This window comes from Lissotriton vulgaris, chromosome 7 (genome assembly GCF_964263255.1).
Source record: "Lissotriton vulgaris chromosome 7, aLisVul1.2, whole genome shotgun sequence".
NCBI classification, from domain to species: domain Eukaryota; kingdom Metazoa; phylum Chordata; class Amphibia; order Caudata; family Salamandridae; genus Lissotriton; species Lissotriton vulgaris.
Window position 1 is genome coordinate 316,206,689 of NC_141695.1, and position 17,865 is coordinate 316,224,553.

Genomic DNA, 17,865 nt, shown 5'->3' on the forward strand with positions numbered 1-17,865 from the left:
ATTTATGCAGGTCCAGATCTCTCTCAGTGCTTCTCAGACGGATTCCTCAGTATTTTAAAACTGACTCAGTCAAATGACTCCTAATATTTCAGTGGTTAAACCCTGGCACAGATGCCACAGGAAAACGTTTTTATCAGACCAACATGACATCTGCATGTGGTGTTTGTGTTCAGAACATGAAGCTATTGCTTGCAAATTTCATTTTTCGGTGCATCCAAAAGCCATATGGGGCGGGACTCCAGGCAGTTTTTTTGTCAAAATCACAGACGTATGCCGAAATGTTTTATTTTGCCTTCAGGTAAGTCTCCTAACAAGGAACTAATACAAAAGGTCAGAAAAAACGCCAAAAGTATCATAGGAAGGAGAAACCCCTTTCTCAAATAAATGGTCCTGGTTCTGAGACTGTTGATCTTCCCAGTGCTGTCCTCTGATACTGGACTCTGCCTGATCGATTGAGAAAATACTGATGCTGCAAAGTTAAAGTCACGGTTCTCTGCAATATTGGCCAACCCTTCACAGGATGAGGCCTCTGGGTTACATCCTTAGGTTGAGCTGGCTCCAACAGGACTGGCAACTCTGGCGACCTTGTCTCTGGCAAGGCGCACTTTCTCCATGCCACCACAGACTCAGGAGGTTAAGAATTTTAGCTGACTATGGCGCCAACGTTGACACCATCGAAGTCAGCTGAAAGCATTTAATTGGCAAAAGAAAACGTCAAAGCTTGATATGATAACATGCAACTGACAGAGCATCTTCCTACTGCCTGAAGATTGAGGATTATGCCCGCTCAAAACATGATGACTTGGAGGATGATAACCTTCTTACCATCATAATACTGATACTGGATTCTTCACAAGAGTCCACGCTCCTTCCTTGAAACTCAGATGCCTTTCCCACTGACCCTTCAGATAGATTGCAAAAAAACCTGGACTCAATAGGTTGTCTTCGCGTCTGGCAGCTTTGCCTCTCGAACTATGGACCCCGCCTGCTTCATGGGTTGCCACGTCAACATTGTGGGAGTGGCAAAACCTATAGTCAACCACTTTCCAATTTGGTCAGTGGTTTGGATGCCTTCAAACAGATCCTGGAGTGTGGCCTGGACTCTGGAGGTTGTTGCTCAATCCATGGGCACGACATGCTGGGCTGCCACACTTGGATGCATTTCACTGTCTTCTCAGATGTTGTCCAGTCAACACTATTGAACATGTTGTTAGGAGAACTCTTAAAAAATAGCCGCCTTGCTGGTCAGTGGTATATATTTGAAGTATATATACTTTGGGAGAGAGGGGCTGCTGCAGAATATTGTTTTCAGGCCAATAAAGGCTGGATTTCTCTCTGCTGAGGAAGGTCCATTGTTCCAAACTAAAATCATCAGGGAAGCAGCCTGACAACTGGGCATTTCCTGTTTTCTGATAGGCCTGGAAAACTGAAGAAGCATCAAGTTAACTCACGCCTCATGCGACTGACTCTGCCCAAACCCTGTCAGTCGTTTAGTGGTACTATCCCATAGGGGAATCACCTGATTAGGACAGTCTCACAGCATTTTTCCGTGTGCTTAATGTTACTTTTCATTTGTTATTGTAAAACTGATTCTTCTGGTGAGATTGCTCAGTAGGTTAAGATCTTAACTGCTGAGAGTTGTTTGATCTCTTGGTTGCATGTTTCTGTCCTGGAAGGACAACTGTGCCTTTTTTTCTAAAATAAGTAGCACATTTGTTTGAGTAATTGTCATTATATATCACATGTTCTTTATAAATCATATATCGTTACCTCGATTTCTCTCTTATTTCCTTGTCTTCACAGTTCTTCATCATTCTTCTGGTTATCTTCCTGTTTGAAGTCCTCTTCATCACATCGCGGGACCAGGTACAGGACACTTTCCCCAGTTTACCCACTGCCACCCCCCTGGAGCAGGAAGAACATTTAATGAAAATATTATATAAATGCAGTTTATCTGATCCAATGGGAAAATTATCATAGTCTGTGTCCTGAGATGTAAAGGTTTTGTGATGGGACAGTTTATTTCCTAACTACAGACCCCGCTAATGATGATACGGTACCCAAGAACTCCTCATACATAATAGAGAAACACGTAATCCTTTAACCGTTCTTCTCCCCCGCCCAGACTGATGTCAGGCCTCCCTCTATGAACCTTTGCGGTTTAAAATGGGCTTTGTAGTCTGGTAGGAGCAGGACTGAGGTTTTTTTCCTAGGGAACGCACGAAAGTAGCTCAAATTAAAGAAAATTAGGTAACTGATAACTTTTTGTGGAAATTATAAATTTAGAACCAGACGAGCCAGAAAAACAGGGTTATTCAATTTAAGCACAAATGATTTCTACAGCTCGATCAAACAAAGTATATGCATATGATGATAAAGTAGAGGGAACACCGCTAGAACGTCACATGCACATAAAACACTGATATTCACTCACTTACTTTCACAATTACAAACAAACACTATTGCAATATGGATACAGGTTATGCACAAGCACTTCTACTATTACTAATGGCAACACAATAGAGGCAAAGGAAGGTAGATGGTAACGAAAAATAGAATGTAAAAGACATAAACATTTAAGGGTAGATTTAGAATGCTCATTCAAAGTGGATTAGGACCCTCTGCAAAGGAAGGGATCCTATGGCAGACCCCTTTATAGGACTGGGGGTGTCAGTTATTGAATGGCGGGGTGTAAGGTCAGGTTTAAGGGGCATCGGGGCAGTTTTCACATTAGGCACAATCTGTGTGGGCCTAGATGTGCCAGCATGCAGAGGCTTTTGTTCTCACATATTTTCGGATGTCAGAGCATCCGAGTCGCAGTGATGACTCTGTTGAGAGGAAAGACAAAGCAACAGGGGTATGAGAGTTTACATTTCAACTAATGTGGCAGAAGGATCTCTTCCAAGTTCCTAAAACACAAGTAGAAGGCCAAAGGCGATGGGTCTGCAGGGACTTGAAGGTAATGTCTGAATCTCAGTACTGTAAAAGTACGGGTGGCAGGGCAGGGTTGAGCTGCACTGCCAGAGGTGTGAGTGGTCTCCCATGCTGTAAATGGCAGGGCTGCTTTATAGCAGCACAAAGGTGCATTAACAGAGCTGTGTGTAGATCTCACTACAGGATTTCTTTTTACAGGGAAGCTGAAGTCCAAGATTGAGGGGTGTTAGTAAATCGACGTGTCTGTGTCCCAACACAGGGATATCCATCAGGGCTAGCCACCGGCATCTGAATTGCAGGGACAGCTGATGCACAGAAAATAGTTCAATATAGTTGAGTTATAGTTCAATATAGTTTAGTAATACCTACTCTGGATACATTAGTAAGAGCCCCCATTTCTCCAGTATTGAATCTTTCATGGATTCACACGCTTGAATCGTTCCCTGTTGTTGAGGTGGAACCTTTGACTCCCGTCTTGTAGATGGGGAATGATTCAAGCGTGTAAATCCATGAAACATACCAATGCACGAGGACTGTAGTTGAAGGTAAGTGATTTATTTCTTTTCTCACAGTTTAACAGGTATGCAGAAGACGATCTGAAGAAATCGCTAGCTCTGTATGGTACAGAAGGGAACCTGGGACTCACCAACGCCTGGGATATGGTGCAGATTAAGGTGAGCGGAGATGCCTTTTGTTAGCCCTTTCTTTCTTCCCTTCAATGTTCCCTTTGATTCTGTGCACCATCCCCTTGCAATCCTGCCCACCCCGAATGAGTTCTTGTTCTAATTTGTGGCTCATGGTTTTGGAAGCGTATTGGTATATAAAACTGACCAAGACCCGGTGTGATTTCACAAACCCTTTACAGAGGTATTAGGGGCCTCCGTCTAGGATAGTTGCAGAAAATTCCGTTTTAGCCCGTTAGAGCCTGGAAGAGGACGGGACGGGGCCTCACTCTAACATCTGCAGATCTAAGGTTACTGCATCTAAATTACCACGCTGCATTTCGGTAGACCGGTATCCTTAGTGTCACCCATCCAGAGAGTTACCTGCTCTGTAGTCTCTGTTAGGGCTACCAATGCTAAACTGAAGGGGAGGAAGTCTAACATTGGTGGCTCCCTTGTGGGCACCTTGGATCGTTTTATTACCAGGGCATCATCTGTCCTCTCTCGTGAAATTGAACTGACTGAAAAAAGACTGTCACTGGACCCAACCTTTGATAAACGTTCATATCTGGGCCCATTATTGTATGTAGTGTCCTCAAATCACCAACCTGGGACTGGTACTGGCCTAATAAGAGCGAGCAGTGAGGTGGGAAATCCACAACTACAAGGTACTGAAGATCTGGGCACCTCACTAGACAGCATGAACACTGCACCAGCCAGTACAGGTACACTTGACCTCAATCATGAAGAATCAGGTCCACCAACCTTAGACCTAAAACGAGATCTTTACAGAATTCCAAAACTGAGGCTACAAAGGTGGTAGCAGATCTGGTTGTGAAAAGGAAGCGTGGCGGTGCCCCTCTAACAAATAAAAAAGCGAAGATTTAAAAAAGGAATGACAAGAGTGAGGGACCAAGTACAAGACCTTAAAATACCCCAGCCACAAGCCCATAGCCTATTCAAATGGCTACTGCTACTACGAACTTCAGAGATGTGGACCCGGCAGACCTGGGAACTGCATTCTGGGCAAAATTGGAAATTATCTGTTCGAGGCATATGGGCTGCAGATGGTACATTATGAATAGATCGCCATCTGGTGTTGGGCTCGGATGATTGCACTTTGTTTTTCTCTTGGAGAGTCTTTTGTATCTTGGTGACTCCTCCCTTGGTTGGTAGTGCGCATGGGCATCGGCTCTATCCTTAGATTATTTTTTTCCGCCATCGGGTTCGGATGAGGATCGAGACGCTCCAGATCAACTTCAGAGAAAAGTGATTTATCGGCGCGTATTCCCTTTCCAATTCGACGGTATTGTTATCGAACGCGTTTCATTTCCATTCCGACGCGTTGCGAATTCAAAATCGAAGAAAAAACTTTGATCTACGTCGACGAACAGGAGGCCTTTCTCGACGCAGTCAAGCCCGGAGTCCATGGAAAGGACTCCATTCAAAAAATGTCCAACGTGTGGTGCTAAGTTCCCACATAAGGACCTACACGAGGTGTGCAACCTCTGTCTATCGCCTGAACACGAATCCAGGGACTGCGAAGCCTGCGCAGCATTCTCCTCCAAGCTTAGAAATCGTCGAGCTAGAAGACACGAGGTTTCCAGAATGCAGTCGGAGGCGATCCCGGAGCTGTTCGGAGACGAGCAAATTGAGGAAGAAAAGGATCAGTCGGGGTCGGAAGGGGACCAGTCGGATGTTGAAGAACTCGACGTGCAACAAACCGTGAGTGACGACGTCCCCTTACCGAAAAACCGACCCCGTGCGGTAACGACCCCGCCTTCGAGCCCGGTCAAACCGCAGAAAAAAGTTTCCGACGCCCCGCCCTCGGGCCCGGCAACGAAACCGAAACTGAAACCGAAACACTCGGCCTCCCACCATGTCGGATCCGAGAAAAGGTCGACATCGACTTCGACACCGAAGCTCCATACAAGGGAAAGCTCGGTATCGAAACATTCCATGTCGAAACAGAAACATGATTCGTCGTCCAAGACTCACTCGATACCCAGGAAGTCGGAATCGAGTAGACACTCGGTGCCGAAAACACCGAACACTGACGATCGAAAACATAAGCACCTTTCGGAACCAGGGCCTTCGGTACCGATTCAGGAGCAACAGACAGATCCCAAACAAAAGATTTTGTTTATCGATCCGCAAACTGGCAAAGTAGTGACGAAGAAGAGAAAGAATGAACAGATAGAAGATAAATCTCTTCCTTCAAAAAAGAGAACACTGGGGACAAATACAACTCCTCCTGCTTCTCCTCGACCTAAAGTCACACCCTCTTCTCCTATTCCTCACACTATGCCAAATATTCCTACACCTTCCACACCAAGACCATCTACACCTCAGTCTGATGTAGACAGTGATCCAGGGGAGGGAGAACCTCAAGGGGATGATGAAACCATCCCAGATGAGGATGACCCATGAGAAAATTATGACGTAGGGTCAGATGAGGACAACGACCCAGAGTTATATCCCTCAAAGCCTTCACCACCTGATGATAACACAGGGTTTGTACAGCTCATTAATAGGGCAGCAAAATATCATAAAGTAGATATACATACAGAACCTCAAATAGAGGATTTCCTGTTAGAGACGCTACCTAATGCACAAAGAACATCAGGTACTCTTCCTATGTTGAAGGGTCTTCTCAGTCACACAGAAGAAATATTCAAAGACCCAGTGAGGGCTAGGGTGTTAAACCCAAGAATTGATAAAAAATGTAAAGCGGCTCCAAAGGATCCAATATTTATCAAAGGGCATGTACCTCTGGACTCGCTTGTAGTCTCAAACGCTCGTAAAAGAGCAAACTCATTATCTACAGGAGAGGCTCCTCCACCTGATAAAGAGTCAAAATTAATAGATGCATCAGGCAAGAGAGTAGCATCACAAGCGGCAAATAGCTGGCGTATAGCCAATACACAGGCACTACTTGCACGTTATGACAGGGCACATTATGATGAATTAGAAAAACTCATCACACATCTCCCCAAAGAACATCAGAAAAAGGCAGATCAGTTAATACAGGAAGGTAAAATAATAACTAATACTTCCATTAAGTGCGCCCTAGACGCAGCAGACACTGCAGCAAGATCCATCAACACCAGTGTCATGTTAAGGAGACATGCATGGCTTAGAATCTCAGGGTTCAAACAGGAAGTACAAACGTCCTTACTGAACCAACCATTTGATCAAAAGACACTTTTTGGTTCAAGCACAGATGAGACCTTAGGAAAAATGAAAAAAGATACAGAAACTGCGAAGTCAATGGGAGCATTGCAACAGCCAACACAAAGAGGTTCCTTTCGTAGATCCACCTATAGAGGGGGCTCAAAAAATACAGGAACACATCAGCAATCCACCTCTTTCACACCTACATCACCCAAAGGCAATTCAAGAGGAAATTACAGGGGTAACAACAACAAAGGTAGAGGCCGCGGAAATAATAACAACAGCAACGCCTCAACCCCAAAACAGTGACTTCATAGAACTCCCCCCAGACTACCTAACACCGGTCGGGGGACATCTATCACAGTTCCTACCTGTTTGGGAAAACATCACATCAGACAAGTGGGTGAGACAGATTATCCAACATGGTTATTGCCTGGAACTCACAGCTACCCCACCAAACATCCCCCCCAAACAGCGTCCAATGAGTCAGGATCATCTGACATTGTTAAAAGAAGAAGTACTAGCACTTCTACAAAAGCATGCAATAGAGAAGGTCCCAAAAAATCAACAAGGGACAGGAGTATACTCTCTATACTTCCTAATCCCCAAAAAAAGACGGGTCCCTAAGACCAATATTGGACCTCAGACCTCTCAATGCTTACATAAATTCGGAGCATTTCCACATGGTCACGCTCCAACAAGTACTCCCTTTACTGAAGAAAGGGGACTTTCTTTCTACACTGGATCTAAAAGACGCTTACTTTCATATCCCAATTCACAAAGCCCACAGAAAATACCTAAGGTTTGTAGTAGAAGGACAACACTATCAGTTCAAAGTCCTTCCGTTCGGTGTCACAACAGCACCGAGAGTTTTCACAAAATGCCTAGCTGTGGTGGCAGCACACCTAAGAAGACAACAAATACATGTCTTCCCCTACTTGGACGATTGGCTAATAAAGGCCAAGTCACAAGAAGAATGTCTTCACAACACACAGAAGACAATTCAATTGCTGCACCACCTAGGGTTTACGGTGAACTACAAAAAGTCACACCTGCAACCAAACTAGATTCAGCAATACCTGGGGGCTACGATAGACACAGAAAAGGCAATAGCATACCCCAACCCAATCAGGATACAGACAATGGTCGGGTTAATACAAAGATTTCAACCACAACACTCACTACCAGCACGAGTGTTTATGCAACTGTTAGGCATGATGTCCTCCTGCATACTGCTAATACCACATGCCAGGCTACAAATGCGTCCACTACAGGAGTGTCTAGCGACACAGTGGAATCAGGCTCAAGGTCATATTACAGATCTGGTGTTGGTAAACGACCGGACGTATCGCTCTCTGAAGTGGTGGAACACAGAAAACATTTCCAAGGGACATTCGTTCCTAGAGCCAATTCCACAAGTGATAATAACAGCTGACGCATCGCTCTCCGGATGGGGAGCGCATATGGACAAATACACAGTGCAGGGGAAGTGGAGTGTGCAGCAAAAGAAACTGCACATCAACTACCTGGAACTATTAGCAGTATTTCTAGCACTAAAGGCTTTCCAAATGCAAATAACAAGCAAGGCAGCCCTGATCAGAACAGACAACATGACTGCAATGTATTATATTCAAAAACAGGGGGGGACACACTCTCTCCAACTATCCAAACTAGCACAGGACATTTGGAGATGGGCCATTCCTCAAAAGATCTATCTGTTAGCCGAACACCTACCAGGAGTTCAAAATCAGATAGCAGACATCCTAAGCAGAGAGTCAGAACAAATACACGAATGGGAACTGCACGACCAAATACTGCAGCCATTCTTCCAGAGATGGGGGCAACCAGAGATAGATCTGTTTGCCAATCATCAGAACGCAAAATGCAAAAACTTCGCATCCAGGTACCCACACCAACGGTCCCAGGGCAATGCACTATGGATAAATTGGTCCAACAAATTTGCTTACGCGTTCCCTCCTCTCCCACTAATTCCGTTACTGGTTCGGAAACTGCAGCAACACTCAATGACAATGATACTAGTGGCACCCACGTGGGCAAGACAGCCGTGGTTCACCACGCTACTACAGCTCTCACAAGTGCCACATCAAAAACTAAGATTATTACCCATGCATCTTACACAGAACCATGGAGAAATAATGCACCCAGATCCCAAACAACTGAACCTAGCGATCTGGCTCCTGAGGTCATAGAGTTTGGATATTTAGATTTACCACCAGAATGCATGGAAATCATTAAACAAGCAAGACGTCCTACCACCAGAGCATGCTATGCAGCAAAATGGAAGAGGCTTGCTATACACTGTAACAGTAAGCACATCAACCCTCTGGACGCATCCACTAAACAAATCATTTGCTATTTACTACACTTGCAGCAATGTAATTTAGCATATACCTCTATCAGAGTTCATCTCGCAGCCATAGCGGCGTACCTACAAAACAGGCAACATCTTTCCCTGTTTAAAGTACCAGCAATTAAAGCTTTCATGGAGGGACTCAAAAGAGTCATTCCACCAAGACGACCACCTTCCCCAGTCTGGAATCTCAACATAGTACTTACCAGACTAATGGGGCCACCCTTTGAACCTATGCATAGGTGTGAAATACAATTCCTCACATGGAAGGTGGCCTTCCTCATAGCTATCACGTCACTTAGAAGAGTAAGTGAGTTGCAGGATTTTACGATTCAAGAACCATTCATGCAGTTACACCAAAATAAAGTGGTTCTTAGAACAAACCCAAAATTCTTACCAAAGGTAATTTCGGCATTCCACATCAATCAGTCAGTGGAATTACTGGTTTTCTTTCCAAAACCACAATATTTGCAGAAAGAGCCCTACATACATTGGATGTTAGAAGGGCAATATTGTACTATATAGAAAGAACACAAACTTTCAGAAAGACAAAACAGCTATTTGTTGCGTTTTCTCCTACACATAAAGGCAATCCCATCTCTAAAGCGGGCATTGCCAGATGGATTGTAAAATGCATTCAAATATGCTACTTAAAAGCAAAGAGAACATTAACTGTTCCTCCTAGAGCTCACTCTACACGTAAACTAGGAGCATCTATGGCATTTTTGAGAACATTCCACTAGATGACATATGCAAAGCAGCTACCTGGGTTACACCGCACACCTTCACAAAACACTATTGTGTAGATGTGCACACAACACAACAAGCTAGAGTGGGACAAGCAGTATTAAAAACTTTATTTCAGACAGTTGCAACAGACACGGGCAACCACCGTTAGGGAGAGAACTGCTGTATTGTCTATTCATAATGTACCATCTGCAGCCCATATGCCTCGAACGGAATATGCTACTTACCAGTATGCATCTGTTCTTGGCATAGAGGGCTGCAGAGTGGTACATGCCCTCCCAGCCTCCCCGGAAACCTGTGTCTGTTCCAACATTATCTTATTTAGATACACTTACATGGGCATTCTTATCTGTATTCTATCATACTACTCCATCTAACCCTACTATGGCAAAACAATCTAAGGATGGAGCCGATGCCCATGCGCACTACCAACCAAGGGAGGAGTCACCAAGATACAAAAGACTCTCCAAGAGAAAAACAAAGTGCAATCATCCGAGCCCAACACCAGATGGCGATCTATTCATAATGTACCACTCTGCAGCCCTCTATGCCAAGAACAGATGCATACTGGTAAGTAGCATATTCCTTACAAGGACTTGTCTCCCCATATATGATAGACTCGCCCAGATTGAAAACAGGCTCCTGCATTTAGTCATGGCCTGATCATGTCCAGGTACAGGTAGATCCGCAAGTTATAGGGGGTGATGGTGCCTGTGATAGAGAGCAGCAATTCGGAAATGATGAAGCCAATTCCAATAATTTGCCCACTAGTAATAATACACCTGCTGCACCACCACTGGTGGTAAATTATAATCCCCCCACTAATGTTGTCCGTCCACCAGTAAGGGAAAGAAATGTAGTTAACAGCAACGCTCTACCTAGAAGAGTGGCATCTGTCGGGGTGTCAGGGCACGCGGATCAACAACTTCAAACCAGTAGAAATATTGCTGAGAATGAGCACGTAAAAGCCCTACCATGTATCGATCTCCCCCCAGCGTCACTACCATATGTGGTGGTGCTTGCAGGGGTTCCAGCTTTAGGCAAGGGGAAAAATGAGGAGTACACCGAACTTAAAAATAAATGTATACATTGGCTTAACTTGAACAAGCCTCTTCCCCCACAGGTCTCGGCTGAAATAATCTTTGCTAGACGGGTTGACTAGGTAGGGACAAGGCCAAAAACTATTGCAGGAAATTGTGTAATAATTAACTTCAGGAACATCCGTGCTGTGGAGTATATCTGCAATGGGGTCCCAGTCTGATCTAAAACACAAATCTTACCCCTACATCTATCCTATTTCTATCCTGCTCCTCAGAGGGGTCTCAAACGAGTTAGAGGCGGGCAGCAGTGGGGGGCTCAGAACATACCACTACCCAGAGATCAAGAGGGGGCAATACATTGGAAGGGCCCACAATCAACTACCCCTTTACTTTCATTGTTTCCCCAAAGTAACAGGTTTAGTATTTTAGACCTAGTGGATTGACGCCTTGAGAGCCACTGGCCCCTACCCTTAACAGTTAGTGAATTAGGCCCCCAAGCAGAGAGAGCGGGGAGTAATGATGATGCTAACACTCTCTGTGCCCCGAATATTAGCCAACTAGAGGGTGCTGGGTGCTAACTGGAGTTAATGTGGAACAGAATATGGGGAGGGACCACGGGCCTGTAGATTCTGATGTGTTATCGCCCGAGACGCAGGCGAATGCATCTGGCCCTGTTGTTGAGCAGCCAATGGGTGAAGAAATAGATCAAAGGCAAGTGATTGAGAGGCCAATGTGCCCTAGTGGGGTATTAACCGGTGATCACGGCCAAGTTGAAGATCTAGGCACAGCCAGTATCGGGCAATTGATGGTAGTATCAAAGTCCTGTCCTGGAATTTGGCAGGGATGAGAAATAAATTATCTTTGCCTGAGTGGGGCCTTTTTATAGAAAATCATGATATCTGCTTGATGCAGGAGACGTGGGCGTTGGAAGAGATTGTGAGGGCTGGTTTCGCAACTTTTGATATCCTGGCTACAACCCGGGGTAGGGGAGACCCTCGGGTGGGCTGTCAATTTTGGTGGGTACGCACTTGGGTGCTAAAGCAGTACATATTCCAACTAACTCTCACAATGTTCAATATGTCCTTTTAATAGTCCCTGATTCCACCCAGGTTGCCTTACTCAACATCTACTCTAGCCCTATGCAGGGTGGGCAAGAATCTGGTACCATTGACACATTAAGGCAGTTTATTCCTTCCCTTGACCCAGCAGTGGCCCTATTAGTTGGAGGTGATTTTAATTGCCAGTTTGAACCTCTTGCCAGCTCAGAAATGGGTGAATTAGATGATGAGGATCCGTACTGGCGAATCCCTGAGCCGCGGATAGCCCCCGTTAGAGCTTGGACCCCGCTGGTTCTCCAAATTAAATCATTTTCCCTTACAGCGTCTCTGCGGGGGTGTAATGGGAGGGTGGAACCAGATAAACCGGGCTCATCTACCTTCAACAGATTAGGGCAAAACTCCATTATTGATTATATAATGGTTGAAACTAGACACTGGGACAGGGTTTTGGATTTTAGAGTCTGCCCGAGCAACAATAGTGACCACAATGCCCTGGTCCTGACATTGAAACCCGGGAGCTTCGGGCTGTCTAACCCCGCCCCTGAGCCTAATGTTGGTCAACCGCCTTTCTTATTATCTACCAATAGGCGGCAAATTAAATGGTCCAAATTTCAGAGTTCCTCGACCAAACTTGAAGGAATATATCAGCTGGCATTACCGCAGCTAATAGAAATGGCTGAGATGGAAGAAAAGGATTTTGACAGAGAGTCCCAGACTAGGACTTTAGACATCCACAAGCAGTTGATTGCTAAACTATCCGATGTGTTCTACCCTTGTGGTAGAATGAAGGTTACCCCAGTCCAAACTCATCCCTGGTATGACGCATCCTGTCGGAAAGCAAAAAAAGACCTGCTAGCCGCAATAAAAGATAAGGATAGAACTAGTATAAAGCAGTCTTGGCTCAGGTATAAACAGGTTATTATCAGGAAAAAGAAAGTCTGGGAGGAGAACAGATGGGAAGAATGAAGACTAGCACTTTTATGCAAGGATTCCAAGTCATTTTGGGCCATTGTTAACACTGGGACGCGGGGTGGTGGACCACCACCCATAGCAAATTCAGCACCTGTAGTTTGGGAAGCCCATTTTGGGGCACTATATGCTAATCCCGCTGAAGAGACATCTTTACTCCCTACCCTCGGACCCCTCCACGAGTATAGATTGGAGGGGCCGACTGTTCCTGTGATGAGAGATGCAGAAGAGACCCCCCTGCTCCTTACTCCAGGACCCCTCCATGAGCATCGATTGGTGGGGCCCTTGGATACTGAGCGGGCCAGGTGTTAGTTGCCCCCCTGTGTGAGTATCGATTGGGTGGGCTCCTGGACATCACGCTTATTGAGGTTGAGACCGCAATAGCTAAACTCCTACCTAACAAGGGCCCTGGCTTGGATAAGCTGCCTGGGGACTTATTTTGATCACAACCTAAAATTTGGGCACCTTATTTGGTTGTTTTATTTAACGCAATACTTAAGGGGAAGGAACCGCCAGATAACTGGCTCGGAGCAGAGATTGTCCCTATCCACAAAAAAGGTTGTCCGCTAACCCCGTCTAATTATAGGCCCATCAGCTTGATAGATACTACACAAAAACTGATGGGCAGGATTAATTTAGACAGAGTCCAGGGGTGGATAGAGGAAAACAAGATCTTGACCATACTCCTGGCCGGGTTTAAAACGGGCATTTCCACAGTAGACCAAATTTTTAGGCTCCAGGTACTATTTTGGAAAACGGTGAGAGTGGAGGGTGGCAGCCTCTACCTCATCTTTGTGGACCTTCGGGCTGCATTTGACTTAGTGCCGAGGGAAAAGCTGTGGGGAGTATTGAGAGATTTGGGCCTGCCCACTTATATGTTGGATATCCTGAATAGACTCCACAAGAACAACTATGCTCAAGTTAGGTGTGGGAGGCATGGGGAATTGCTGGCTCGCTTCCCTGTGAAGAAGGGTGTACGCCAGGGGTGCGTCCTGGCCCCAACCTTATTTTATCTCTATGTAAATGGGCTAGTAGACCATCTGCTTAGGGTAAAAGATAATGATGCCCCAAGGTTGGTGACTGGGCAGGTGCCCGCTCTGATGTTTGCAGACGACACTTTGTTGTTGTCCAAAAAATCAACGGGCATCCAGCTCACCCTGGACGGTTTCGCATCATTCTGCGCACTGCGTGGGCTAGAGATAAACCTGGATAAGACCAAGTTTATGATTTTTAATCCCCCTAAACAGACTCGCCCTAACCCCCTTCTTAATGGTACTCATCTGGAAAGAGTTAAGACTTTTGAGTACCTGGGTATTACCTTAACGGAAAACTTTGATTGGGGATCTCAGATAGCAAAGGCGTCTCTTAGGCTATCCCAAGTGGTGGGAGGAATCAGTAAACTCCATAGAATTTCGGACTTTAAGCCTGCGGCCCCAATCGTAGACATTTATAGACTTCAGGCCAGAACGGCTTCAATGTACGGAGCAGAACTATGGGGATACAAACGCATAACCAACCTCATGAGGGTAGAACATGCCTTTATGCGGAATCTATTTGGCCTACCAGCAAGTACACTGCTTATCCCCCTGTGTATGGACTTGGGCCTAGAACCTATAGCGGAGACAGCAGCAGCACGGCCGATGATGTATTGGAAGAGGCACTGGTCCGTGCCTGAATTAGCTTCCTATAAAGAAGAATTTATAGAGGTGTGGGCTACTCTAAAAAGTAAGAACATTCCTTGGCTCTTGCACATTAGGGCACTCTGTGAGCGTGTTGGTTTATCTGAGTTGTGGGAGAATCCTGAAGAAAGCTGCCTAGGGATAACTAAATCTGAGCTGCGGTGTCATCTAAGGTATCTGAACTTAAGATCTTTGCAGAGATGTATGACCGTGGAAAGATTGACGGTGGAGTTCCTCCAAATAAAAACTGAATCTAGAATGGAGGATTTTCTGGACTTAATCTATCCTTCTCTTGGGAGGATACTCTACATACAGTTTAGGATTGGCAGCCTTCCACTTAGGGCATTAACCTGCAAATGGGCTAACACAAAAAATATCGCAGGCAGGGCATGTACTTATAAGGAAGAAGATGTATGCCATGTTTTGTTCTTCTGCCCTGCCTATCAGGCAATAAGGAAATGTTGGTTGATCCCACTTTGTAGGAATCTAGGTTTTCGTCAATGGGCCCAAGCCTGCAGGGTTCTAAGATATGATACCTATCCCCCTATCGTCTTTGCTGTATCACGGTTCTTATTTGGTATGTGGCGTAGGCGGAGAAGTTTTTTATAATATCTGTGTCCACTTATTCATTGTATTGTACAGTCTGATAACAATCAAGTTTAATTCAATTTTAGGTCTAATTTTTTACTGGATCTGTCATTTATTGTTTTATTACTCTTGTGCTTTTATGTATGTACTAGCAGCCAGCCCCGGCGCTGCCCGGGGCAGAAGGGGGCTGGGGGCAGCATTTTGTGCTTTTGTTTAGTCCTGGCCGGGCCCCGCCCGCCCGCCCCGACATTGCCTATACCGGCCCCCGCACACCCGCCCCGACATTGCCTATACCGGCCCCCGCCCGCCCCGACATTGCCTATACCACCCCCCGCCCGCCTGCCTCCCGCCTCAGCCGCGCTCACCGCCACTCCCGGGCCCCCGCCCGCCCCGACATTGCCAGGACCGCCTCCCGCCTCGCCTTACCTGAGCCGCCGCGCCACTCCTCGCCACTCCTCGCCGCTCGTCACCGTTCCTCCCCGCCTGTCGTCATCACGCAGGTGTAGGTCGCGGTCAGCGCTACGTCGCGGCCAGCGCTAGTTTTGGGGACTACTTTGTTTTTAAAGTTTAATTTTTTAATTTACGTTTCTTTTTTTATTTTATGCAGCCTATGTCCATCTACACACCCTGAGGATTACAACAATGTATTGGGTGTGTGGATTGGGGCTGTGGTTCCCAAGTTTACCTTGCCAAAAGTTTTCTGTTCTCTCTTTATAATAGTAGTATAGATTTTACCCGCACTTTTATGGTCTGTGGCGACCGAAATAAAGTTATCAATGATGATGATGATTGTAATGAAGGGGGATGTACTGAGATAATTGAGTGTTGTCCACATTATCAAGTAACGTGGGTGTTTAAGTGTCTGGTAACAGGTTGTTATAGTTTCTACATATCCAGTAAGATGTATTGCTCGTTTCAACATGCCCTGCTGTTGGTATTTCCAATTAACTTTTAGCTAGTATTGCTAGTAAGTATAGAGTAAAATATATTGAAAATTATTGTGCTTCGTATAAGGAATTGTCAGTTGGTAGGAGAAGATATTTGGACTAGAAGAGACCTTGGCATGTTAGTTTGGTTTCTTTGCTGTCTCTGCAATTGTAATCCACCACAAATATGGGCTTAAGTCTGGTCTAAAACTCAAAGAAACTTGACCGAGTCTTCAATGCCTGCTGGTTTACTCGTGAACATGTGGTCTATTTGTGATCCTACATTATAAGTATTTGAAAAAACCTTAACATTCTCTTTTCTGTGAGGTTCACTCTTTAACTGTTAGGTCTTGGGACCAATCCAAGATTGCATTTGGTGTATGCAGCTCTGAGAAATGGTTCACAGGTATTGCTACATTCAAATGGACAGGGCAAGACCAGAGTCAGTGGCTTATACTTGGGGCAGTGTCAGCAGGCCTAGCACTGTGTCATCTGAAGACTGCGCCTCGACTTTGCAGCTCAGTTCCACGCTGTAGCTTAAGTTACGACTGGACCTTCTAGATTAGGGTTTATTCTGCACCATGTCTTAAGCCATGGTAGGCCAGCTGGATGTTGCGTAAACATATGCGGACCTGATGGTGGTACTGCGTGGCCAATTGATAAATTCCTCCTCCTCATCTGAAGCAGAAATTGACTAAAGCATCCACATAATAAAGATAACAGCCACGTGACGTGGTCGACCAGTGTTTGGTGAAACGATTATACTTCTTAAGGCATGGCTCCTGTCAAGCGTTGAGAAGCTTTAGTGTTGCTTAACTTTCTTGTGTGCATGTACTATGTTCAAGCTGACTAGAGTGTGAACATATTCTTACAGAGTATTAAAAAAGAACTTGTGTTAGCCCTGATGCCATCCCACCCCTGCCTCACCACCTTTACCAACCGGATAAAGCAGACGCTGGGCTATGGACTCTCTTCATTTTGGACTCAGCCTGCTTTTAGATTCATCCTCTGACAAAGTGAAACTAGGTTCAATCCAAGCGAGTCGCATGTGCTGGCTGGTAGGTAAACATTGGAGAATCTGGCCTCTTAGTGGAAGGAGGTTAGCCTCACCGTAGGACTGGTTCCACTCAGGTTGCTGCGCAGTGGCCAGTGAGAGTCATGTGACCCACCGTATCCAGAAGGGGCCCACCCGTGAATGGGAGTTTAATCTGCCAGGCTGTACCCACCCAAGTAGTAACTGCGTTCAGCACAACTTCTCATTTTGTTTTGTTCAGTATAGTGTTCACAGTGGAGACATACAAAGGTCTTCCAACAAGTGCACCACTTCTAGATGGCTATCTTGTGCAAGGCACCCTATGGGGCATATTACCAACAACTAGCGATAATTATCGCTATGTTGGCTTAGCCGCAATATTTATATCGCTCTGCTGCGGCGATTTTTATCGCTTAGGAACCTTGCTATTATCAAGGTTTATCTCCTAAGCGATAAAAATCGGCCGAAATGCATGAATATCGCTGAAAAGTCTGCGATATTCATGCATTAACGAGCTAATGCTCTTAGCCATGTTATCCACCTACCATTGGATAACATGGCTAAGAACTGCTCAGGGGCAGGTGTTAGCTTTCGGAGAAATTCGCGCTCAGCGCGAATATCTCCAAAAGTTGGTAATAGGAGATAGTGATGTTAGCGACTGTTTCCAGTCGCTAACATCTTGGC

The 17,865-nt window shown here is 45.5% G+C and overlaps 1 protein-coding gene across 1 annotated transcript in view; it reads left to right on the top strand.

The window, feature by feature from the left end:
- Nucleotides 1–17,865, top strand: part of LOC147701465 (tetraspanin-4-like) — a 139,384-nt gene that overhangs the window by 65,330 nt on the left and 56,189 nt on the right. Inside the window, exons 4-5 of the mRNA XM_086930142.1 lie at nt 1,804–1,866; nt 3,507–3,608. Coding sequence (XP_086786268.1) covers nt 1,804–1,866; nt 3,507–3,608 — 165 coding nt within the window. The remainder of the gene's footprint in view (nt 1–1,803; nt 1,867–3,506; nt 3,609–17,865) is intronic.